Below are 25,984 nucleotides of genomic sequence, written 5' to 3'. Positions count from 1 at the left end.
TTAGGGAGACAAGAAAAGCTGGCCAGTTCTTTACACCTGTTACTGCCCGTAGATACTTAAAAATACATTTTAGGGCTGGCCAGTTTAGCTCAGTTGGTTGGAGCACGGTGCCAATAACCAAGGTCCAGGGTTCCATCCCTGTACTGGCTAGTGCCCCCCCGCCAAAAAAAAGACAGGTAATGACACTTGTAGAGAAAAATTTAAAAATTTATATACTTTGCCCTTCAAGAAGTGGAGCTTAATTCCCCTTGCCTTCAGTGTGTACCAGACGTACTCTCTTCTAATGAATAGTATGACAGAAGCAATCGTGTATACAACGTCTGACATTGGGACTTAGACATCTTGTGGCCTTCTTCTCTCTTGGATTGCTCACTCTAGGGGAAGCCAGCTGCCGTGTTACGAGGACACTCAAGCAGCTCTATGGCGAGGTCCATGTGGCAAGGAACTGAGGCCTCCAGCCAACAGCCATGGAGTGAGCCACCTTGAAATTGGATCATGCAGCCCCAAACTCTCAGAAGGCTGCTGCCTGGCTGACACCTTGACTATATCCTCACGACAGACCCTGCACCAGTACAGCCTAGCTCCCAAACTCCTCATGTTCAGAAACCATAAGATGATAAATGTTTGTTTTTTGAAGTCGCTAAGTCTTGGGGTGGGGTAGTTTGTTACACAGCAACACAGAACATACCCCAACCTCAGGTAATCTACCTCCCAGGACTCTAGAAAAGCCCCATTCCAGAGCTTCTGGCCCTGCCACCCCCAAGCCCACCCAAACGCCGCAGGACAGAGGCACTCCAGCCTGCCTGTAAAGTGTTTGCCGGTGGGTTTTCGTTTGGCTGGTTGTGTGTACACAGTGTATACAAGTTGAGTTGTACAGAAGCCCAAGAAAGAGCAAGAGACAAAGGGTGGTGGGGAGGTGGGAGCAGAGTGGAGGCAGAGAGAGAGGAGGAGGGGAAAGGAGACTGATAAAAAACAGAACCACATCCAGACGACAACGGGAGAGGGCAGTGGGTGGGGGAGAGGCACAGACAGGTTGCTGTAGAAAAGGAGCGTGAGGGGCAGAGCGAGGGGACCCTTCTCCCCACTCCACCTCCCCAGCCCCCTGCCCCAGGTATGTACAATAAATAAGATTAAAAATAATTAACAAGATGCGTTTTCCCCCTCCCACCCAATGCCGAATGCCCTGGGGAGGGAATGGCCTTTAGCAAAGATCTTGGCCTGTAGGCGGGGTTTGGGGAAAGGGGGTCCCCCCAGCTCTCGGAAGCCGCCCCACCCCCCCTCAACCATACATAGACTTTTCCTATACATTATGTACAAGGTGGAGGGAGTGGGGGCCGTGGCCATGGAGGGGGGTCAGGGCAAGGGGGGAGGGAAACTTACTAAATAGACATTTATACATATATATAAATAATTTCTCTGTACACCGAACAGTGGGAGGAGCGGGGAGGGAGTGGAGAGGAGCTGGGAGAGGTGGAGAGTTGAACTTTGAACTCCGCCCTGTGGGGGCAGCCTGGACGCACCTTGACCACTGACCCCCCACCTTCCCTGGCACTAGAGCCCAGGTGTTAGCTCCTGACAACACAGTTCTGTCCCAATTCTCGGCTCATGGAGGAGATGACCTCCCAGGCTGGAGTGGGGTCACCCACAGCGGCTGTGGGCCTGTGCTTGGGCCAGCAGGTCGCTGAAGGAGTCAAAGAGCTGTTCCAGCCACGGTTGGTTCCGCATGCACTGCTGGACCACCTCCTCCTGGCCTAGGTCCTCCGCGCCGCCCTCGATGGCAAGGGTCTGCAGGGGGTTAAACACAGAGCTGTGGAGGGTGGGACACCAGCCTCTGGGAAGGGAGGGGGCTGAGGGCCTGGGTACCAGTGTTCCAGGGAGGAGGGGGCTGGGCTCGGACTTTCAGGTGATGCGTGCTGTAGGTGGGGCTCACCTGGTCCCGGCAGCGCAGGAAGGTATGGTACTTATAGTGGTGGAGTGAATGATAGAGTGTGTAGTATCCCGACTTCTCCAGCTCAACCTTGAACTCCTAGGCAGATGGAGTTGGAGATGCCTTAGCCACTCTGGCCTGACACCAGGGAGTCCCTCCTCTCCCTCCCCCCACACCACCCAGAACAGCCCACTTCCAGTCCTGGCCCCCACCTGGGCTCGAACCACACTCCTCTTGAGCTTGCTGAGCGTCTTGCGGTTGTAGGGTTCCCCGGCTGGCCGCAGTCGCACGGCCCCTTCTTCAGGGGAGCCCTCCCCACTCTGCTCCACTTGCAGCTGTGGGAACGTGTGCAGGGCATCCTGCGGGAAGCCAGCAGGTCAATAGGACACCTTCCTGGACCCATGCACCCAAACCCAACACCAAGTTCTTAAATCCCCCTGTCATCCAGGTGCCTCAGTTTCCTGCAGGCTGTATATCAGGAAAGATGCTCAGGAGTCTTGCTCTCCTCAGAGGACAGAGAAGCCTGGGCCTGTCCAGAGATTTCTGGCCTGCCAGACACCACATTCCACACAGAATTCTCAGCACCAGCTTAACCATCTATCCCAGGATTCTTGGAGCCAGACTAATATCCTTCCCAGAATTCTCAGAGGCAGCCTAAGATCAAATCCCAGAATACTCAGCCCCAACCAAACTACCTATCCCAGAATTCTCAGACTTAGCCTAATATTCTATACCAGGATTCTCAACCCTAGCATAACATCCCACCCCAAATCATCATGCCAGACTAACAATCAATCCCAGAATTTGCAGAATTGACTAACATCCTCCAAAGTTTCCAGAACCCAATTCCACCAAGAATTCTCTGAGCCATCTAACACTCTATCCCAGAATTCTCAGGATCATTCTAACATCTCAGAATTCTCAGAAACAGACTAACATTTTATCCCAAATTTTCAGAGTCAGACTAAGATCTTATCAGCCATCTCTAAGCCAGGCTAATACTCTATCCCCGAATTCTCAGCACCAGCCTAACATCACACCCATAAATTTCAGAGCCAGCCTAAAATCCATCCCAGAATTCTCAAAGCTAGACTAACATTCTATCCCAGAATTCTGAGTCACCCTAACATTCTATACCAAAATTCTTAATGCCAGACTAGTGTCCCAAACAGAGTTCTCAGAGCCAGGTTAAGATTGCATCTCAGAATTCTAAGAGCTGCCCTAATATTCCATCTAAGAACCCCAGGCCATTCCAGAAAGGAAATTATGTAGATGACTTAACACTGAAGCATGGAACTCTAAAAGCCTGCATTATGTCCATAGAGAAGCCATTGGGATTCACTGCTACAGTGCAAGCCTTGGGTGCAGACCCTAGTCTGCTTTTTGTCTCCGAACTTGTACTCCCTAACTGTGCTCTGCTAAGCCTTCTCAGCAGCCCCTCTGCACCATCCCAAGACCTACAGCTCCTCTCCATCTGGGCCTTCAGGGCTTTGGGAACTCAGAGACCTCCTCCTGACAGTCTTGCCCTCAACTTTTCTTCCACTCAAGCCCAGAATGGACCCCTTCCAGTGATTCCCCCTCCAGGGCCTGATGCTCTGGGAACCACCACAGTGGCTGACATGTCCACGTCGTCTCCATGTCTGATGCATGGGCCCCAGATACACTCTGCCCAGGCCCCCAAGCGCACCTGCAGGGCTGGGCTCAGCGACAGCCGCTTCAGGACTTTCTTCTTGTGCTCGTTCAGGAGTCCGTCTATCTTCCTCATGGGTGGGAGGTACAGCTCGTCTGAAAGATGATGACAGGGTGTCAGAAGAGTCACAGCCCCACAATGCACCAGGGCCTAGGAGGGATTAAGTGGTCTGGGTTCTCAATTCTCCTCCCGCCTTAGACCCAGAAGTCCTCAGCCCCAGGAGTCCTGGCCCCCAATCTCTCCTCCCCAAGCCTCGGCTCACCATGCGTGTCCTCCAGGGCCTGGATCATGTCCGGGTCGAGCGCTGTGCTCACCAACATCTCCACATAGCTCCGGTACATCTCCCGCATCGCCCGGGTCTTCAGCAGACGTCCAGGTACTGCCCGCTCTGTGGGGAAAAAATGGGATATGGGCTTGTTACTCCAACTTCCTCTGAGGCCACCTGTGTGGCACACATTGCTCTAAACACCAAGGACCAGAGAGAAATCCCTGTTCTTAGGGAGATCCAAGACTGCTGGGGAAGACTGACAGAAAAGCACCACCACAAACTGCTCTAATGGTTCTGCTCTAATCACAGAAACCACAGCAAGCTCAGAGAAGGCATCGGACTCAGCCTGAGTAGTCAGGGGAGTCTTGTTCAAGGTCACACAAAAGCCCAGTCTTGAGTGATAGGAAATAGGATTCTGAGCCAATGAACTTCATATTTGCCTAGTCCTGTGTGGCTTCAATTACATCTAATGAAGCAGCAAAGTTGGTTTCCAAACTAGTGAGTCAAGTTAGAGATGGGATCATAAAGGGCAAGAATGAAGGCGGTGACGGGAGGTGGGGTCGCACAGGAGGCAAAGGGCAGGGGCTTTATCTGGTAGGGTAGCAGGAAGCCACAGCAGAGCTTTGAGCAGGGTGGTGCGGAGAGGATGTGTAAGTGTAGAAAGACCCCCCTGAGGTCATGTGGGGGATGGATTGGAGGGGTCAGACTGGAGGCAAGGCCAATGGGCCAGGTAGGAAAGGATGAAGCTTTGGAGCAGGGCTGTGGGGACAGGACGCGGAGTGAGAAGACAGGAAGGTCGGCATCAGGGCCTTGGGCAGAAGATGAGGCTGAGCTGGGCCAAGGCTGCGGGGAAAGAGTGGAGGGGATGCGGAAAATCAGGCAGAGCTGGGGACTGCCCAGCTGTGGAAGTGAGAGATAGAAGAGAAGAGGCAAGGGTGGGGCCTGGGCAGTCTGGCCTCGTGACTGGGTAGCCAGTGGGGCTGTCCCTAAGATAGGGAAACCAGGACAAGGAGCTCAGTGTGATCTGGGAGGACTGGGGGAAGCCTGTGGGGGCAGGGGGAACAAACAGGGCTTGGGCTCACTGGAAATCTGTGGGAGCCACTAAGCCAGAACTGTTGAACGAGACGGAACAAGGCCAAGGATGAGACTCAAGGGACACCCACAATGAAGCCCAAGAAGGGCAGTCCAAGGGAAAAGAGAAGCAGGGGGGCCACAAGAGGTTCCCGAAATATCCTGTAGGAGGAGGCATGAGGAATGTGCACTTGATTTATCCACATGGAGGGTCCTTGGTGACAGCTTGGCCAGAGAGACTGCTTGACAGTGTGAATCAGACCCCCTCGACTCGGTCCAAACCCTTCTATGACTCGTGTCACTCACAGTAAAAGCCAAATCCTTCTAGTGGGGTACACAGACCTAGGTCCCTCATCCTACCAAGTGTGGACTGGCAGCAGAGAACCACCAGGCAGCTGGTTAGAACTGCATGATCATCACGTCCCATACTCACCAAATTCCTCCAGGGGACCTACAAGATCTGATCCTGTTCCTTCTCGACCCGCACCTCTGTCTCACACACTCTAGCCACCAGCTTCCTTCCTGATCCTTAGACACGCACAGCTGGAATGTTCCCTCCCCCAAATTCACACAACCCCATTTCATTCAGATCTTTGCTCCAAGTTCATCTCCAGAAACCTTCCTCAATTCTCTCCCCTGAAAATATCACCCACCATCCTGCTTGGATCCTCTTTACTCAATTTATTTTTCTTAATTGCTTCTAATCCTACCCAGCCTTACAATGATGATTTTGAATATATTTATTTGTCTGACTCCCCTTGGTAGGCTGTACGATTCAATGAAAACACACGCTTTTGTCTGCTCTGTTCACTGCTGGGTCCCCAGTTTGTGGCATACAGAGGTGCTCAATAAACACCTACAGAAAGGGGCTGGATGGAAATGGAGAGTGGACACCACTGTAGTCTTTTTCTAGGACTTTCACTGTGAACACAGAAACGTGAGAGCATTAGTCATAATCTAGACTTAATTTTTCCAGCATGCATTAAGGGTGCTGGGTCTGAAGGAAGACTCTTGACTGAATGACGGACAATCAAGGGGGATGGTTCTGAGGCCTCTTGGGCTGGGCAAAGCAGGGTAGCCAGAGATGACTCAGGCTCACCCTGCCCTGGAGGGGCTCCTAGTCTCATGGGGAGAGGGGAGACAGGCCCAGACCCAAGGAAAGATGCTGACGCTCACTCAGTATCTACCAAACTTGTTCACTGTACCCTGAGAGTGTAGAGTCCAGCTCTCCCATTGCATAGTCTCAGAAATTTCAGCTGCGTTATTCAAATAGACAAAAAGTGGAAGCAAATCAAATGCCCATGAACAGGGAATAGACAAAAAAAGGTGGTCTACCCATGCAGTGGGATATTATTCAGCCATAAAAAGGAAAGAAATATTGGCACATGCTACAACATAGATAAACCTGGAAAAGATTATACTAAATGAAAGAAGCCAGTCCCAAAGGCCCATGCATTGTATGATTCCACTTATATAAATGTCCAGATGAGTTAAGTCTACAGAGACAGTAAATTAGTGGTTGCTTACGGCTGGGGGATGGGGAAAGGGGAGTGATGACTAAAAGGTACAGTGATTGTTTTTAGGGTGATGAAAATATTCCAAAATTGATTTTGTCATGATGGAGGCATATATCTGTGAATATAATAAAAACCACTGAGTTGTACATTTCTTACAATTTTTCTTTTGGCAGCTGGCCAATAAGGGGATCTGAACCCTCGACCTTAGTATTAATAACACTGTGCTCTAACCAACTGAGTGAACCAGCCAGCATGAATTCTACATTTTTAATTAGATGGATTATATGGTATGTGCATTAGATTGATACACCTATAAAAAAAAGAGAAAGAAAAGAAAATTGATGGCCAGAGAGGGAAAAATCAACAAATCTAGGCCTTCAGTAAACCTCTTCCTTGCCCTACCTTTACCTGTCCTAACTACTTCCACCTGGCCCAATTTCTTAGTGGAGCACAGGCTGCTAAGACTACATTTACCAGGCTCCCTTGCAGCTAGGTGTGACCATGTGACCAAGTTCCAACCAATGGGATATGAGAAGACATAGTTAGGCCACTCCCAGATCTGGCACTTTTACTTAAAAGGGATCCTTGTGCTCCTTCCTACTGGCAGGACTGCAGCTGTGGGGCTGCTGGGCTGCCTCTGACCATGTGGTTGAGGCCAGCATGCTGGGGTACAGCAGAGCAACAAGAGGGAAGGAAACTGGGACCTGAAAAACCATGAGAAAGAGCCTCTTATTTGCCATGAGCCTCTCGCCTACATTAGGGCTTTGACGGAAAGACATCCCACCTCTCATTTGACTTATGTATTTGTAGTCCCTGTTAAAACAGCTACACTATACCTAAGAGTGTGTGGCCTTGGACAGGTCACATCACCTCTCAGTGCCTCAGTTTCCTCATCTTTAAAATGAGGATAATACTACAGCACCTACCTAAAGGGTTATAAATGTAAAGATAAAATAATCCAAAGTGCAAAATGCTTAAAGTGATGCCTGGCACACGGTAAGCACTCAACAAAAGTTGGCCATTACTTTTATTTTACATATGTATATACAGATGCTCCTTGACTTAGGATGGGGTTATGTCCCAATAAACCTTTTACAAATTGAAAACATTTTAAGTCAAAAGTGCAATGGGTTTCAACTCACAATGGGTTTATCAGGAGGTAACTGCACCATAAGTCAAGGAATATACTGAATGCATATTGCTTTCACACCACTGTAATAATAAGTTGAACCATCGTAAGTTGGGACTGTCTGTATATATATGTTTTTTGTTTTTATTGTCACCATAAACCAGACATCATTTAAGCAGTGGGGATATGGCAGTTTGCATCTGGTGCCCACTATAAGCAATCACTCTTCTACATGCTTTATCTATTACTAACCCATTTTACAGGTGTGGTCATGAAGGCACAAAAAGAGGTGATGACCCTTTCTCAGGGTCACCCACCAAGTCATAGGAAAACCACCATCTCTGGGCCTCCAAAATAGAAGCTGGTCCCACATCTTCCTCAGCCCTCAGAACCTGCCTATTAAGAGATAAAAGAGCACAGCACTGAAGAACAGAGCTGAGGCACCGCCAGCTGCCCTCCAACTCTGGTGGGGCACCCAATACAGGTTGTGTGGCACTCACATTGTGCCTCAGTTTCCTCCTGTATATATGAGGATAATAACAGTATCTACCTCCTAGGACTGTTGTGAAAATTTATGTGTCAGGTACTTGGAAGACAGCCTGTCACGCAGTCAGGAACCACATAACTGTCAGCTAATGCCATTATTTGTAATTTACTTTTTATTGTTACTATTTTGCTGAGGCTGCCTGGAGCCCTCTGGACAGCCCTCCCCCATGCCTGCCCCTCAGCCCTGTGGCTGCCAAGACCCTCACCGTCCTCGCTAGGAGCTCCAGGGGATGACTCCGAGTCCGAGGAGCTGCCTGGTGGGCCCCCACCCGCGGAGGTGTTGCCCGCTGCCTCCTTCAGCCACTTCTTCCTCTTCTTAGGGGGCGGCTCGGCCTTCACCTTGGTGGGCCGGGCCTTAGGCAGCCGGGAAGTGGCAGGCTGTCCCGTGGCGAGGCTCCGCTCCGGCCGTGTCTGGCGCCCAGCTGTGCCCCGCTCACCCCGCAATGGCCGTTCCCCACGCGTCACCCTCTCCTTCTCCTTTTCCTTCTCGACAGGCCGTGGTGGGGATGGCTTCTCAGGGGCAGGGGGCTCAGACGTGGACGTCTCGGGTGTCTGCTCTGGTGGCTTCTCAGATGTTGCCTTCTCAGGAGTTTCAGGCTTGGGAGGTGGTGCTGGGGCCTTGGGGGGCAGTACAGAGCTGCTCCCAGCAGATGCGGGACCCTTGGCCTGCCCAGAGCGTCTGGAAGAGAATGAAGAAGGGACTGCAGTCAGCAGCTCCCAAGAAACACTAATTCTCCTCTGTGGGACCCCTCCTGCCTAACCCAGTGCTAGAAAGCACAGAAAGAGCTTCCCTCACACTCTGTCCCCTCTCTATTGAGTCTCTGTCCCCCACTCTCTCTGGGTCTCTGTTTCCATCTCTAGGTCTCTGTCCCCTCTCTGTCTGGGTCTCTGTCCTCTTTCTGTCTGGGTCTCTGTCTCCCTCTCTGTCTAGGTCTCTGTCCCCACCTCCAGCTCTAGTCCTCCCTCTTTCACATGCTCCATTCCATGCCTGTGGCCCTGCCTGCCACCTGCCCCTTAACCCCATGGCAGGTACCTGACAGGCACTGGGGGCCGGTGCCAGGGTTTCCGAGCACAGACCCTCACGTAATCCTTCTTGTTGACATTTTCCAGGAACTTTACATAGAGGCGCTGGTACCGGTTTTTCGCATCCCCAAAATACCCCAAATACTATGAAGGGAAAGAGGCACATGAGGAAGTTCTTTACACACCCCAGACAGGCAGCCTGACACCCAAGCCTCCCACCCTGCCCTGGACCACCTCAGAAGTTGCCTGGAGCCTGTAGGAACTGGAGACCCCCTTTCAGATACACCTCAGAGCAAGGGCAATTCAGAGCCATTCATGAGGGGGACCCAGACTTTTAGATAGCACCTCGGGAACCCCCCAGAGTCCTTGTTCCCCTCTGGATGCTTACGTTACTGGTGGCACAAAACTGCCTCTGCCCGTCCTTGATCTCTGGAGTGAATTTCTGCAGCAGGGCCTTCTGGACTCGCCAGATGGGTGGGGGCTCGCGCCCCGTCTGCAGTGCCAACTGTGGAGGAGGGGTGCAGAGAGGCCAGCAGGGTCAGCCCCCATTCCTGAACCTCTCCTCCAATCTCTGGCCCTTCTGGCCTCCCTCACCAACCCCTTAGATAAAAGCCATAGTCATCAGCAAACATCAACCATCTGCTGACAAATACCTTTGGGCCCCAGAATGTCTTTAGCCCTGGGATGCAGCTTGACTCCAGCCCTGTCCTCCTACTGCCCACCCAATATTCTCGACCAGGCTGCTTCTTCTCGTGCCATATGGTTTTATCTATTGTAGCTTTACGGTATAACAATACAAAGTTTCCTGTGTGACTAAAAGCAATGACAACCCCTGAGCACCACCATTTGCCAGATACCATGCTGGGCACAGGGGCACAGTGGTGAACAAGACACACTGCTGTGGTCTGAATGTTGTATCCCTCCCAAATTCATATGTTGAAATTAATCACCAATGAGATGGGTGATTAGAAGGTGGGGCCTTTGGAAGGTAATTATGTCATGAAGGCAGAAGCTGCATGAATATGATCAGTGTCCTTATAAAAGGGACCCCAGGGCTGGCTGGTTAGCCCTGTTGGTTAGAGGCAACACCAACATCAACAGCTTGGATCCCTGTTCCAGCCAGCCACCGATAAATAAATAAGTACATACATACATACATATATATATACATACGTAAAAATAAAAGGGACCTCAGTGAGCCACTATGCACCACCTTCTATGAACCAGGAATCCCTCACTGGACACCACATCTATCGGTGTCTTGATCATGGACTTCTCAGGCTCCAGCACCACAAGAAATAAGTTTTTGTTGTTTATAAACCAACTAGTCTTGGTGTTTTGGTATAGCAGCCTGAAGGGACTAAGATACCAACAGAGCCTTTTGTGGAGCCTTCAGTACAGTGGTAACAAGACAGATGAGCAAATAAACAAAACAGGGTGAGTTTGTGGCTTGTGCCAAAAACAAACAGGTGACAGGTTACCTGAGACCATTTTATAAGCATGCCCACAGCTGGCAGGACACAGTGATAGAAAGGCTCCCCATCTCTGTCCCTGCTCAACTCCACACACACACACGCAGACAGCCACTGGCACCCAGCGGATATGAGTCAGACTCACATCTGACCTTGGTGAGTGAAGAGAACAGCAGAGGAGCCAGACATGGGCACAAAGAATCTTCAGTCAAGTAATCGACAGGATTCATATGATAACTCCAATGGATTGGTCATGGCTGCCCTGGGCACTGTGCTCAGCAGTAGAGAGTACTGGGATCGATTAGTGATGTCTGCCACAGACACCAGCTGCAACACAGGAACCTGGTACCAGGTACTGGCTATCTAGTCTTGGTTTGGGGCAAATTACTTTCACACCCATGATTTTCTGTGACTCTTAGATCAGCCAGAGGAGGACAAAGACAGGGTTACAATAACCTGATGAAAATGAGGTCCATAAAAGGTCTTGCCTTAAGTTTCTTTCTTTCTTTTTTTTTTTTTTTAAGATGACCAGTGAGGGGATCTTAACCCTTGACTTGGTGTTATCAGCACCACACTCTCCCAAGTAAGCCACGGGCCAGCCCATTGGCTTAAGTTTCGTATGAGGGTGAGGCAGGATGAGACAGGGATACAGGCTCCCTGACCCCGAGTCTTTTCTCCCAAACTACCACACAGTTCCCAGTCCTCCCGTCCAGTAACTCAGGGGCCAGGTCAGAGGCCCAAGGATGGAAAAGCCTATTTCGGACTATATCCTGCCCTGCTCCAAAACCTTCCACAGCCCCCAAAACACTCCTCAGCCAGGCACAGAGAGACTTTATCTGTTCTGTTTCCTCTCCCTTCTCCTGCACCCAGCCAGCAGGCCATCCAGACCCCTCAAAGTTCAGCTGACAAACCCCAGGCTTTTGCACATGCAGGTTCCCCACCAGGGATGCCTTTTCCCTTTCAATGTGAATATGATACTCCCAGTTCTAGTTCTCACAAGCCTTTGAAGAAGCCATCAGAGCATCTCCCCCAGCCAGGGGCACTGCCCCCTCATCAGGGCCCTCCCACTCTCTATTTGCCTCTTCTAAGGAACCTGCTCACTCTCTAGCTGGGGTCAGGTCCCTCTGGCTCACTGCATCCCAACTAGACTTGGCATCTTCCCCCAAAACACTCTTCCTTCCAGGATCCCCACCCACCCCCCAGTCATTAGGCCTGACCCCTGGCATCATTCTTGCCCATTTCCCAATCACAGACAGTCAGTCCCCAAGCCCTGCCCTTCCTGTTTCTCCTTGTGTCAATCAAATCACTGACCATGCTCACTTACAATTACTAGGGAAGTTGCCCTGTCCACAGACCCTACACAATGGAAACCACAGCTGATGGAAGGAGATGTGACTATGAGCAGCCAATCAACAGGCAAATCACTGACCCCATCTTGGCCCTAAATGCTAATCAGGACCAATCACATTTTCACCTCGGAATGTGAACTGTGACAAGCGGAAACACATGGTATAAGCAGCAGTGATGTAAGCTAGTGAGCTAGAAGCACTCAGGTATTAATGAGAAAGCTGTAGGGACCAATTAACCGGGTAATAAGCATCACAGGACAGTGGCTATGGACAAACTGACTTCCCAGACTGGACACCTCCTCAGTCATCTCCCTGCGTCCTTGCTGGGCAGGGGCCCTAGCAACGCACAGAGGCTAATGTCTTCGATAGCATCCACTGATCTCACTCCAGCATCCAAAGTCCTCCATGACCTGGCCCCAGTGTCAGTACTCACTGTCCAGCTACTCAGCGCCTTGCATCCTTGCGTATCATAAACATGCCATGCTTCTCCTTACCACAGGGCCTTGGCACAGGCTGTTCATCACTGTGCCTACACCACTCCCCCTCCACCCAAACTCCTCCACTCTCAACATGCTTACCATATACATCCTGCTTAATCTTCACAACAACCTCAAGAACTGGGAGTTAGTATTATCACTCCCATTTTACAGATAAGGAAGCTGAAGTGGAGAGCAGGCTAGCCCTGCACTGTCCAGCTCGGCAGCCCCTGCCCACACGCAGCTCTTGAGCACTTGAAAATGTGTCTGGTCCAATCGATATGTTCTGTCAGTGTAAAATATTCACTGGACTTCAAAGACTCAGTGAGCAAAAAAGAACAGAAAACGTCTTAATAATTTCTCATATGAATAATATCTCATGTACCGGCAAGCCACCAAAAAAGAAAAATAATCTCATTTAATAATATTAAAGTGTCTTTAATTTTTCTATATCTATGGGGCTGGCCGGTTAGCTCAGTTGGTTAGAGTGCAGTCTTATAACATCAAGGTCATGGGTTCAGATCCCCTATACCAGCCAGCTGCCAAAAAAAATTTTTTTTCTGTACCTATTACATGTTGAAATTATATTTTAGCTATGTTGGCTTAAATAAAATATATTTCTGAGGCTAATTTCACCTTAGTTTTTATAAACACGGAAATGAGAAAGTTTAAAAATCACATATAGCACATGTGATATTTCTATTGGATTGCTGTTGTTCTGGAACGAACAATGACCCATGGCTTGTTTTTGTAGAGTCTTTGAGCTAAGCGTGGTTTTTACATTTTTAAAGGATTGTTAAGAAGGAAAGAAAACAATAACAAAGAAGAGTATGTGGCAGAGACCATAGGTGGCCTGCAAAGCCTGAAATATTATCTGGCCCTTTACAGAAAATGTTTCCCAAGCTCTTTAACTAAAGACTTGCCCAAGATCACCGAGATTAACAGAAGCAAGTGTCCACAGGCACATTCTGCAAGCCGCCTGTTGTTGCCGAACTGGACAAGCCATAACGTGTGAGTCCTCACAGCATCGTGTGAGAGAGGTACTAACATGATCAGCCCCGTTTACAGCTGAGGAAACTGAGGCTCAGGAAGTTTCCACACTGGCCCAGCTGAGAAGTGGCTGAGATTCGAGCCAGTCAGGTTAACACCAAAGCTGGGCTTTTAACAATGCCACCAGCTTGCCCTGTCTTCAGATGCATGAATGAGTCCCCAACGTCTGCCTGAGTGGCTCAGGATTGGGGCTGTGTGTCCCCCATTATAATGCACACTCAAGTTGTATTTTAAGCATCTGAGTCCTCACCTGGCCTCTTCCCCTGCCCCGTGCCAATTGAGAGGTGGTGTCAGATGGCCCTGGCTCCAATCCCAGCTAGACACCCGCCAGTTGAATGCTTCCCTTTCTCTAAACATGAACTTCCTCATCTGTAAAATGGAGACAGTCACAGACCCCGCCCCTATTCATTTGGCCCTGTGCTGGGTGCCCAGCAGCACTGGTCACTGGCATTGCCAACATTTGGCTTGAATGTACACAGCAAATGGCTGAATCTGGTGCTCAGAACATGGGCTCCTGGGGCCAGCAAAGTGGGGTATGGATCCCAAGCTACAAAGCCTGGGAAGGCTACTTTACCTGTCTGAGCCTCAGTTCCTTCCCTGTAAAATGGGGACAATAACCCTTAGCAGAAAGGACTTTACCTGTCTAAGCCTCAGTATGCTTCTCTGTAAAATAGGAATAGCAGTCCGTGTCATAAAGGGTGATTACAAAGATAAAAAGACGGACAGTGGGGATGGCTACACAATAATGTGGAATATAATTAATGCCATTGAACTGTACACTTTAAAGTGGTTAAAATGATAAATTTCGTGGTATGCATGTTACAGCAATAAAAAAAAAAGATAAAACTGAATTCTGACTGTGACATGCCCGAAATCCTGTCCCTCAGGAGGTAGGTAGTGGACATTTCTATTATTGCTGTTCATTCAACATCTTCCTGACCTGTCCCATGCTGATGGCCAAATCAGCCTCAGAAATTGTGAAGATAAAATGAAATAATGTACACAGGGTACTAAAAGAGTGAGTAGGACCATGGGGATGCAGGAGGACAGGCCAGGGAGGCACCTGGCACTGGAACACTCTGCTGGGCTGGGAGGTGGCGTCATGGATGCTCATTCTGACATTCTGCTTTATAACATACGTATCTCTTATGAATGTTCTTTTGCATGTACAGAAACCATGCTGAAAAGATACTAAGGTAAGGGCGAAACGATACGATGTCTAGGATTGGCAGGGTGGGGTTGGGGGCAGAAAGTACCGGGGTGAAGAGAAAGCAGGATTGGCCAGCAGGCGACTGTGGAAGTTGAACAAGGGGGCTGACCCCGTGGTGCACTCGGGAGAGTGCGGCGCTGGGAGCGCAGCGACGCTCCCGCCGCGGGTTCGGATCCTATATAGGAATGGCCGGTGCACTCACTGGCTGAGTGCCGGTCACGAAAAAGAAAAAAAAAAAAAAAAAGAAGTTGAACAAGGGGTACACACTGCTCCATTCTTCTTTTTTTTTTTTAAGATGGCTGGACAGTATGGGGATCCGACCCTTGACCGTGGTGTTACAACACCATGCTCTAACCACCTGAGTTAACTGGCCAGCCTAGCTCCATTATTCTATTTGCTCTACTTTTCCCACAATAAAATAGATTAAAAATAACTTAGGAAAAAAACACATTAAGTTCACCTCACAAAACACATTTAAAAAAGTATAATAATAGTTATTACCCTTATAATTATACTTCATCCTACAATTTCTCCATCAGTATTTCAGAAACAATACCCAAGACTAAGTTATATGCCATAATGTAAATCAAAGGCCAAATACTGATCCTTCCCCATAATCGATACAGTCAATGACAGTGATTGATATGAAGGATAGCCTTGGCCTTTGGTGCCACCATGCGGGTGCCAACAGCTTGCTGACCTACTGAACTAATTCACACTCTATGCAAAGCACTCTGCGAGCATCTGATGTCACCTACCCTTGTCAAGCACCTAGCATATTAATCCTCTGATCCAACTTTATCTGACCAATGAACCAAGTACAATAGAGGTAGGCAAACTTTTTCCAGATAAAGTATTTTTGGCTTTTTGGGCTAGCTAAATATCCCACTCTCTGCGCCATCATATGGGGAAAACAGCCATAGATGATATATAAGTGAATAAACATGGCTGTTCACCAATAAAACTTTACTCACAAAAACAGGCAGTGAGCTGGATTTGGCCCAGGGGCCAAACCAGCCAGCCCCTGTAGTAAAGTAACTGGAAGTAACGAATGAGCCGGTCTACATAAAGTATGGAAGATACAGCCTGACACACAGTAAGCATTCCCAAAGGATTAGCTATTGTGTGTGTGTGTGTGTGTGTGTGTGTGTGCATGTGTGCGTGGGTGTGTGTGTGTCCTTGTAGGTAAGCAATGTCAACACCTCACGTTTCCACCATTAAGACATAAATCACAAAGTCGTCTTTTTCTCTTGGCTTGTTCTGTTTTATTAGAAGCTTCCCAAGACCAGAGTCCCATCTGCTTTGTTACATGATATGACTACCCCTAACACCCATAAATGTTAACAATTGTTTTTTCCTACACACAAGTAATACATACACGTACACACATACAAATAACATCTCAGTGGCCCGCCATGTCCTCCGTTAAAGAGCACACTGTTCCAGTTGGCCACCTCTATCAGCCCTGTCAGACTGTGAACTCGAGCGGGACCCAGTAAGCTTATCTCAGCCATTACTGTCCCTGCAATCCCCAACATGGGCCTGTCATCCAGGAGGCGCTCAATAAATGCTCAAGTGACCAAATCCATCAGGCTCAGTTTTTGGCCAAGGCCGGGACTTACCTTGAGGGAAGGGATGTCCTCAGCACGGATGACAAACTCATCTCGCTCCCGGAAGATGCCCTCTCCGCCGCTCTCGCCGGCCTCCTCATCCGTCTCCCCACACACGGCTGCCGTCTCCTGCTTCTTGGCTAGGTGCAGGGGCCGGGCGTCGGGTGGCTCAGGGTCCTCAGGGGACGGGGCAGCAGGCTCCTCAGGAGGGGCAGCCGGTGGGGCGGCAGTTGGCGGGGGTGGTGGAGGTGGCGAGGGTAGGGCTAGTGGAGGTGGTGGCTGTGGCGGAGGTGGCGAACTGGGCGCAGGGGCCACCAGTGGGGGTGGTGAGGGCAGGGCAGGTGGTGGCGGAGGCGGGGGTGGTGGAGGCTGAGGCTGAGGCGTTGGGGCAGGAGGTGGGGAGGGAGGGGGCTTCTCCTCCAGCAGTGGGGGCTCTGAGAGAGAGAGGGACATCAGGCCTGGATGCCAGTCACCATCCCTGGCACCCTAAACGTCCCTTCCTGTGCCAATATCCCCTCTAGAGTCCCTCATTGCCACTCCGCTCCCCAGCAGCCCTTCTGTCACATCAGAGTCCCTCCCTGAAGCCCTTTCCCAGCTCCAGTGGCTATTTTCAGCCCCTGAAACCCGTTTCCCATCCCTAATGCCCTTTTCAGGCCTGAAGCTTTTCTCTTGGTAGCCTCAAAGTGCTTGTCTGGCTCTTAACTCCTCTTCCTTAATGTCCTTCCCAACTCCTAAATCATCCTCTCCGGGTCTCTCCTTCATTTCCTCCTCGAGGTCCTGTCCTCCATCCAAGACCTTCCTTGTTCCTCCCTCAGCCTGCTCACCAGTCTGGAGACCATCGAAGCCCTTCCCCACCTCCCAGCTCCCTTCCTGATGTCCCTTAAGAACTCCATGGGTGTTTTTAGCAACTCCCTCTAACTCCCTGGAATCTCCCCTGCCCGCTCAAACTGCTGCTTCATCATCCCTGTGTCCTCAGCCACGACCCTCCTGTGCCAATAATCCTGCACTTGGCTTGGAACCCTCTGGCATTTCCCATCCTCTCCCCACTGCCTCTGTTAAACATCATCCCCTCACCTCCCTTCTACAGACCCCCCAAAAACCTCTCCATTACCTAGGACTCCTCTGAACACACAGTCCTTTCTTTCACTATTCCCAAATACCCTCCTCCAAACTCCCACCTCCTTCATCCTCCAGTGTCTCTGTTCCCCACATTAATGCCCCTTAAATGTTTTCCAAACCCTGTCTCAAGACAGAATATCATCTAGACCCTACCAAACCCCCAGCTATTCCCTTCCGCCCTGGTGCAAGAGCCATCACGCTCCCCAAATCTGTCTGCAGTAAGGGACAGATAAAGAACCTTTCTGTTCTTTATGGCACATTGCTGACTCCTTAGACATGGACTCAGGCCTCACACCCGCAGCAGTTCCAAAACCTCTCTCAGTAACCTGTCACCTGTTTCCATCATTTATATCCTACCCCGTCCCCCAGCATTCTCCAGCACCCACCTTAGTGCCCCTGCTAGGGCCCACTTACCAGTTGTGCAAATTAGAAAAAGATGCACCTTTCTCAAAACACTAACTTTCCCTCAATCAGGAAATTACCTTTGTAAACATGCAAATCTATAACACCTACAACATGAACTGTGTCCCTTAAACAGTGTGTCACCTGGACAACTGTATCTAGTGACCATAATAACCTAAAATCCCTGCTGTGCCTCAGACCACCTTCCCAGAGCTCACCAGGTGTGCCATTGCTGTTGGTATTGGGGAGTCCTGGGAGAGGGGGTGGCCCCGGGACTGCAGCTGCAGGGGCCAAGGATGGCCCATCTGGAGTGGAAGTGTCCTTAGGTCCAGCAAGGGGCGGGTCATCGAGGGCAGAGATGGCTGAGGAGATGCTCTCCTGCAGGTCCCGGTTCTTGGCGACGGAGTCTTCCTCATCCGAGGAAAAAGATGGTAGTGTCTCAAGATTCCTCTTCAGCTCTTCGTCCAGCCGCTTGCAGGGTGAAGGGCAGCCCAGCCCCAGCCCCTCACTCTCCGCTGCCTCAAGCGCACCCCCCAGCCCGAAGGCACTGGCAGGTGGGGGGTGTGGCACAGCTGGGGCGGCAGGGGGCTGAGGCTGCAGGCCTCGGGCTGGCACGTTCTTGGGAGGGCTGAGTGGGGGAGTCAAGCCTGCCTGGTAGAGTGGTGGGTGGCGCTTGCCTGACTTGAGGAAGTCCAGGAAGGAGGCCATGAAACCTGACTTCATCTCTGGCTGCTTCTCTTCCACCTCCTTGATCTTGGCCTCAATCTTCTCCCGCGTCAGGCTTGAGTCCAGGCTGTTGTGGTCAGCACTCGATATGGCATCACCCGATGAGGCTCCCAGACCCTCGCCAGCCTTGGGCACAGACAGCCTGATCTACATACAGGGGTAGTGGGAAGTCAGGGCCCAGGAGTCCAGGCCCCCAGCGCCTACCTCTAAGTGAGGAGGTATGCCCGTGGCTCACTCGGGAGAGTGTGGTTCTGATAACGCCAAGGCGTTCGGATCCCATATAGGGGTGGCCAGTTAGCTCACTGGCTGAGCGTGGTGCTGACAACACCAGGTCAAAGGTTAAGATCCCCTTACCAGTCATCTTTAAAAATCAAAAAGATCTCCCCATCGATGGAACCCTGGAATTCTAACATTTAGGACTCATTCACAGGTTTTATGAATATAAACCATATCCACCCGTTACCCCCCAAAATGCCAAAGAATCACAAATGCAGCCCCAATCCTTTTCTTTCTATAAGACTCAGGCATATGGGCCCCAAACCCTCCAAGAGCCAGTACCCCTCACCTTAAGTGGCTTCAGGGGCTCCAACCGGGTGCCCCCTGCCTCTTCAGCCTTCCTTCCCCGGCCCCTGCCTCGGCCCCGGGGTTTCTTGGCCCCATCAGTGGGTGTGGAGGCCGTGGCCAGCCCAGTGGTGGTAGGGACCTCCAGAGGGCGTATCCGGGGCCTCCCCCGGGGCCGGGGAGGCCCGTCGCGCTTTGCTTTGGTGGGCTTGCGGCCACGTCGCCGGGGACCATCAGGGCCTGGGTTGGGTGGGCAGAAGTCGATGTCACCCAGTGGTGAGAGGGCTGGGCGGGAACGACAGCTGGACACCAGGTCAGGCAGGCGCCGGGGATTGAGGCGGATGTCAGCAGGCACATCGACCTTGTCCTCATCTGCCTCAAACTCATACTCCTGGGCGTACAGCTTCTTGGGTGTCTGGAAAGGTGGGTCGCGACGCCGCAGCAGGTGGAAGGAGGACGTCTTGAGCAGCTTCTTTGGCTTGGTTGAGCAGAAGATGGGAGAGGTCAGGCCGCCCTTGGGTTCAGAGGCTGGCGGCGGAGGCGGTGGTGGAGGGGGTGGGGGTGGCGGGGCCACCTGGTGTGGGCCACTCTGGATTAGGCCCAGTGGCTCAGCGTTGACTGTGGAGGGCAGCTCAGGAGGCTTGTTGGGGTCCAGGCCCAGGCCCGGAGTCTCTGGCCCAGCTCCAGATGCCCTACCCGGGCAGTAGGGCCCATAGGGATCATAGGCCGGGGGGCCCGGAGGTGGCCCGGCACCAGCCTTGGGGTCACCCTCATCCTCTGGAGGCCCAGTCTTGCCATAGTCATCTGCTGCCCCCCCACCAAACATCTCCTCCATGGTGGGAAAGAAGCTGCGCTCCTCATCTTGGAGCAAGGAGTCAGGGAAGCAGATAGAGGTGAGTGGCACAAAGCGGGGGGCCTTGCTGCTTTGTGGACTGGGGCTTCGGTAGGCGCCTGCAGGATCCTTGCCCTCGGAATTAGGTGGGCCCACACCAGTGTCACCAGGCCCCGGGGGCAGCGGCTCCAAAGCCCCAAGCAAATCTTGCATGGCGCCTGGAGGCTCCAGGCTCTCCTCGGGTCGCAGGCGGGGGCTAGGAGTGGCAGGCTCCAGGCCATGGCTGCGCAGGTGGGCCTCAAGCTGGAGGGGCATGGGTGGTGGAGGTGGGGGTGGCGGAGGCGGCTGTGGTGCCCCATCACGGGCAGCTGGCTCAAGAAGGTGGACACCGACTTTGGGGGCACTGGGAGAGGGGCTGGGGGCGTGGCTGAGGACCGAAGGGAGCAGCTGGGGGGGAGGTGGAGGCAGCACCAGGGGGAGGTCAGGGCCTCCGGCCTCTAGGAGGAGGCCATGGGGGGTAGGCTGGGCAGGCTGGGCTGTGGGAGGTGGCGGTGGCGGACTCTTCTGCAAGAAGGCCCCCAGCTCCTTGGCACCTGCCCCATAGTGGACAACTGAAGTGGCCAGTCCCTCAGGGGTCTCGCCACCACGTTCTGGCCCTTTCTTCTTCTCCTTCAGCCTCCCCAGGCCCAGCTCGAGGGCTGCTGTGGCACCCTCATCCAGGCTGGCACTGGTGCGGATGACGCTTTGCAGGTGGTACCTCTGGGGGTCTTCCTTGGCCAACTCGTAGGGTGTGCCTGGCGGTCCCCCAGCCCCGCCACTCCCCCCAAGTCCCTTGGAGGCATCCGCTGCCCCATCCTCACCAACCAAGCCATCAGCCCCTGAGGTCCGAGGCGGGCTGGGTGCCTGCAGGAGGTGCTGAATGAGGAACTCCTCATCCTCTGTGCGCTCGGCGGGAGGCCCACCAGGGCCTGCCAGCAGGTCCGAACCATCCCCCTTGCCCTTGTAGCCACCTGCTCCAGCTGCATAGCTGCCGGCTCCTGGGGGTGCCAGGAATGGGGAGGAGGCCAAGACTGAGCTCAGGTATTTGCCGGGGGCTCCTGGAGAACCGACTCCAGGAGGGCGGCCGGTGGCAGGCGGTGACTGGAGCGGGCGAATGATGTGAGATGGGCTGGCCTCCCCACCACCTCCCAGGGAGCTGGGTCCCCAGCCACCCCCATGGCCCGAGAGCGCTGGGGAATGGCCAGTACTATAGCTGAGTGAGGGGCTGGCTGTGGGTAGCCCCTGGGAGTGGGCAGCTGGCCCTGGGTATGGCTCTCCCTGCACTCCATACAACTGCCCCTGCATCTGGTCTGGGGAGTAGCTCTGACACGTGGCTAGGCCAGGAGGTGGGGGACCACTGGGGGGCTGTGGAGGACCCCCTGAATAGCTGGGGCCTTTGCTCAAGTCCTGTGCTTGCCCCCCTCCAAATCCCTGCCCATAGGCCTGGGGTCCCAGAAGCCCTTGGGGCTGACCAGGGGAATAGGCCTGGCCCCCGGCCCCACCGGCTCCAGAGGCCTTCCCAGTGGCGTAAGCAGCCGCTGGCCCCCCCAAGCTCTGGCATTTGGGCGTGGCAGTAGAGCGGGTTGGTGGGGGCCTGGTAGTACCCCCCGCAGCTGCTCCATAACCACCTTTGCCCGTCTTGTAACCTGGTGACTGAATAATGGGGCGGTAACCTCCACCACCACCCCCAGCCCCACCTCCCCCAGCTGTCTCAGGGCCCGTGGCCCGGCCTGATGCCCCAGCCGTGGCCCCACTAGGACCACCCTTGCTAGGCTCACCAGCACCTGGGGAGGGCTCGCCACCACCCAGGGGACTACAGGCCAGGTTGGCCCGGTGGCCCATGGAAGGGTAGCTGCCTCCGCAGCTCAGGTAGTGCTGGAGGGCATGGGCTGGTGGCGGGGGCGGTGGGGGCTGGGCACTGGCTGGCCGCTGGTAGTGCTTGATGACGGTGTCCTGGCGGGGCAGAGCCCGTTCAGGAGGTGGCGGGCCTGGGGCAGCACCAGAGAAGTTGTAGAGTTGTGGGGAGGACTGCTCAGCAGCGGCAGCAGCAGCAGAAGAGGAAGCCAGGAGGTTGAACTGAGTTGGGAGGTGGCGGGGAGGTGGTGGTGGGTCTGGGGGGCCAGGGCGGTAAGGGGGAGTCTGGGCTGGGCCAAGACCAGCAGGCCCCAGGACACCGCCCCCCGTCAGGCGCTCAAAGCCCAACGAGGAGGGCACTGTGGGTGCCTGTGAGGGCTTCAGGTGCAGCACATCATGAGGGGATAGGAGCCCATTAGCTGGAGGACTGAATGGGGGGTCCTGGAGGCTCAGGGACGAGGGCACTGGGAAGGGGCGGCTGCCAAAGGAAGCCGGGTGCTGGTAGGCCGACAGGGCAGAGGAAGATGGAAAGGTGCTGGAACCCGGCAGTGCGCCTGAGATGAAGAGCTCCGTGGGGCCTGGCGTGTGCATGGCTGGGGATGATGGAGAAGACTGTAGGTCAGAGCGGACCACAAGCCAGCCCTGCCCTGGCCCTCCAGGGCCGGCAAGGGGCTTACCTGTTTGCCAGGAAGGACTACGAAACTGGGAGAGGAGAGAGGAGGCAGAGGGGCCAGGCTGGGGACCCCGGGACTCCAGGGCGGAGATGAGGTTCATGACGGAGGCGTCAGGCCCTGCTGAGCCCGCGTGGTGGAGGCCAGTGTCGAAGAGTCCAGAGAGGCCTGGCCAGGGACAGAGGATAGAATCAGCCAGGTTGAAGATAGGATGGGGTTGAGAGAGAAAGGAAAGAGGCCGAAGGCAACTTGTGTCAGGGAAAGGGATTGGATGAAACTGAAAAGGGCAGATTCAAAAGGGAGACAATGAGCAGAACCAAGCTAAGAAGACAGGACCAAGGTGAGGGAAGGGGGAAAAGTGAGACAGTAAAGCAGGTTGGGATGCAATCAATCATAATGGCAGGAAGCCCAGGAGGGAAAAGGTAGGCAAAAGAGTAGAAAAACCCAGAAGTAAAGGAGGCAGGAACAAAAGGACAGAGTCCTCACTAAGGCCAAGGAGGAGGTCAAATGATTTGGGCCATTTCGATAAAGGGAAAAGGAAGGGACAACTAGAGTCTCAGAAGGACCAGACAAGTCAAAAGAGATTGAGGCAAGGTGGGAGGATCCAGAAAAAAAAAAAACGGGGGAGGAAAAAAGGGAAGGAGCCAATCAGAAGGGTCAGGGGTCAAATTGGACAGCACAATCTCATTGCGGGTGGCGGGGGAGGAGGGCAGGATCAAAGAACGGGAACCAATCAGAAGCGTTGGAAGCAAAGCAGAGGAGGTCGAACAAAGTAGTAAGCAAATCTAAGAAAAAAGGGGTGGAGGGGGAAAGAACTGGAGCTGACCAGGGAGAAAGAGAATCAGGAGGAAAGAATTCAAAGAAACAAGGAGCCGAGAAGACGGGGCAAACCCCGAAGGAAAGGACCGGGGTGCGCTGGAGAGGCGGAAAAGCCTGGAAGAGAAGGTGGGATTTGGGGGCTGATGGGATGGGACCAATAGGAGCGAAAGAGGCGGAGCCAGAGACGGGGCGGACGAATCCGGCGTGAAATTAACCAGGGACCAGCAACCTCAGAGGCAACCAATCAGAGGAGAGACAGCAAGGGGCGGGCTGTGACACAGGACACTGCCAATTGGAAGGCGTGGAACTTTCAGCAGCCAACCAGCTGCCTTAGGGGGGAGCAGCCGAAGCGGGGAGGGATGGGGGACGTACCTGCCGGGTGGTGGTTGGTGGCATAGCTTTGCAGTGGGTGGGGGGCCGCGTAGGCCTGGCGGTGTAAGATGTCCGTCTCGGGGTGCGAGGTCCTGGAGCTGCCATAGACCAAGCTGAGGGGAAGGAGGAGATGTCAGGGTGTCCTCCCAAGTTGCCCTCTGAGGAGGGAGCTCAGGAAATCCCCCAGGGAGTTGTGGGGAACCTTCCAGCTGACTGGGAGGGGGGTTCCCAAGGAACCTTGGGCCCTAAAGGGGAGAAGACAAGGGAATCTGGGTGCTCTTTAAGAGCCACAGAAATGGCCCGCACTTCAGGGCCCCAATAAATAGGGCCTGGATGGTCTCACGTTTACAAACACAGGCATGCACAGGGTCGAGACAAACACACAGAGGGTGCAAATCAGAGAAATGTCTTAAATTGTAAATGTGAAAGGCGTGGACCTCCTACCAAGCTCTCCCTCGCGCCCCCCGTCCCCCGCCAGCGCCGTTGACACAGGCCCACCCCAGAGGGGCGCACGAACGCCCCCTCTTCTGTAGACACGTGGGAACACATAGGCCCTGAATCTCATGGGGTAGTGTAAACCAAGTCGGGGGCAGGAGGCAGATTTTTCCCCAAACGGCAGGGGCAGGAGGGGTTGGGGTGGGGAGGGGATAGGACCTGGGGAAAGGACCAAGTACAAGTGCGAACATGAACACCGTCCATCCCCTGGGGTTGAGGTTCAAATGCATGGGCTCGTGCAAAGCGAGGTATGTGTGCAAACGGGTATCCAACTCATCCGTGGGGAAGAAGATATAGAACGAGGAAAATCCACATGGAAAATCTAGACACACTTTTGATTATGCCCAGCCACGCTGGGAAACCCAGGTGTGTGTGTGGAGGGGATCGGGGACAGGTGGAGTGTGAGGGCGCGACACAGATAAGCAGCAGGAAAGAGGAAGCTTCACAGGTGAACACGCTGCAAGCCACGCACGCACAGGGCCCACGCTCACACACACAAACACACACCCGGGAAACATCCGACACTCTTCCCATGCAACGGCCCCCTTCCGTGGCTGAGAGTCAAGAGGGAAGATACTCCACTCCTTGCCATCAAATAGAATTCTCTGCCTTTGAGGGTGGGGGATGTAAGGGGGGCGTGTCCCAGATGCCGGACTCCCCCTTACACACACAACCCCAGCTTTGAAAGGGGGCGGGGCTCCGCGCCCACTCTGCGCGCGGAATTTCTTGGCGGGGGGGGCCGAGTGGCGCGGCCTCGCGCAGTCCAGAAACAATAGGACCCGGGATGGGGTGCGCGCCCCCCAGGTCTGCGTTCTAATTCTTCTTTCCTTTCCACCTTTGCAAAGCAGAGCCTGGGGGGCGGAGGGGGGTGGCGGTAAGCAAGCCGAGAATCCAAGGATGCGGGGAAGTCCAGGCCTTGCTTCGCCAGTCCCTCCCACCTTCCCAAGGCCTTTCAGTCCGAAATTGTTTAGCACCCCCATTTTCCCGCTGCATTTCTCCCTTTGCATGCCGGAGCTGGCTTTGGCGGAGTTTGCAATTTGCAAACTGGGGCGGCGGCGTTGTTACAAACCAAGGAAGGCCGCTCCCTTGCAGGCCGGAGGGGAGTTTGCGATGCACGCGTCGCCGGGCGGGCCCCGCTCGGCTAAGCTGGGCTCCCACCCCTTGGCCCCTTTCTCCAGGCCACCCTCAGCTCCTTACCTAGCTTTCGCTGACCTTTCGTAACTCCATCCCGCCCCGGCGCCGAGCGGGTCCCCGAAGCCGGCGCTGGGGTAGTTCCTGTCCATGAATTGGCCGCGGTGGAAATTGGGGGGAGGGGGAGGGAGGGAGGGGGTAGAGAGGGGGCGCGCGCGCGCTCTCCTCCGCCGCCGCTCCCTCCGCTGCTGCTTTTTTTCCCCCCTTTTCTCTCTCTTTTTTTCTTTGCAGCAGCCGAAGGCCCGGGAAGGCCCCGGGCAGGGGAGGGAGGGGGCAGGGGCGGAGGGGCGGGCAAGGGAGGGGGGTGCAGCCGCTGAGCCAAGGAGGGGGGAAGGGGGGTTCCCCCTGGAGGAGGAAAAGGGGGGAGGAGGGACCCCGCTGTCTCCGCCTTTGCCCCGGCGCTTGCAAGAGAGAAGGGGGGGCGCGCGTTCGGGAGGGGGCGTCCCGGGCGGCCCCGGGGTGGGTGCAGGCGCTGGGTGTTCGCTCTCTCGCCGCCGCCGCCGCCGCCTCCTCCTCCTCTGCGCTCACGGTGCAGCCATCTTTGCACAAGGCGGCCGGGGGAGGG

At 53.7% G+C, this 25,984-nt stretch overlaps 1 protein-coding gene across 1 annotated transcript; it reads right to left on the bottom strand.

Moving 5' to 3' along the window:
* Positions 1 to 186: 186 nt before the first annotated feature.
* PRR12 (proline rich 12) lies at positions 187 to 25,968 on the bottom strand. The gene is made up of 14 exons (XM_063089114.1): positions 25,426 to 25,968; positions 23,734 to 23,846; positions 22,549 to 22,710; positions 19,151 to 22,464; positions 18,078 to 18,732; positions 16,351 to 16,772; positions 9,560 to 9,676; positions 9,182 to 9,315; positions 8,355 to 8,827; positions 3,880 to 4,005; positions 3,615 to 3,712; positions 2,140 to 2,286; positions 1,931 to 2,026; positions 187 to 1,785 (listed from the first exon to the last, which is right to left on the bottom strand). The coding sequence occupies exons 1-14, from the start codon at positions 25,509 to 25,511 to the stop codon at positions 1,639 to 1,641; spliced, it is 6,090 nt and encodes a 2,029-aa protein (XP_062945184.1). The 5' UTR covers positions 25,512 to 25,968; the 3' UTR covers positions 187 to 1,638.
* Between the last annotated feature and the right edge of the window lie 16 nt (positions 25,969 to 25,984).

The sequence above is a fragment of the Cynocephalus volans genome, chromosome 3 (genome assembly GCF_027409185.1).
Source record: "Cynocephalus volans isolate mCynVol1 chromosome 3, mCynVol1.pri, whole genome shotgun sequence".
Taxonomy (NCBI): Eukaryota; Metazoa; Chordata; class Mammalia; order Dermoptera; family Cynocephalidae; genus Cynocephalus; species Cynocephalus volans.
The sequence above is the reverse complement of the archived record's forward strand: the minus strand, read 5'-3'. Positions and strand labels throughout refer to the sequence as shown.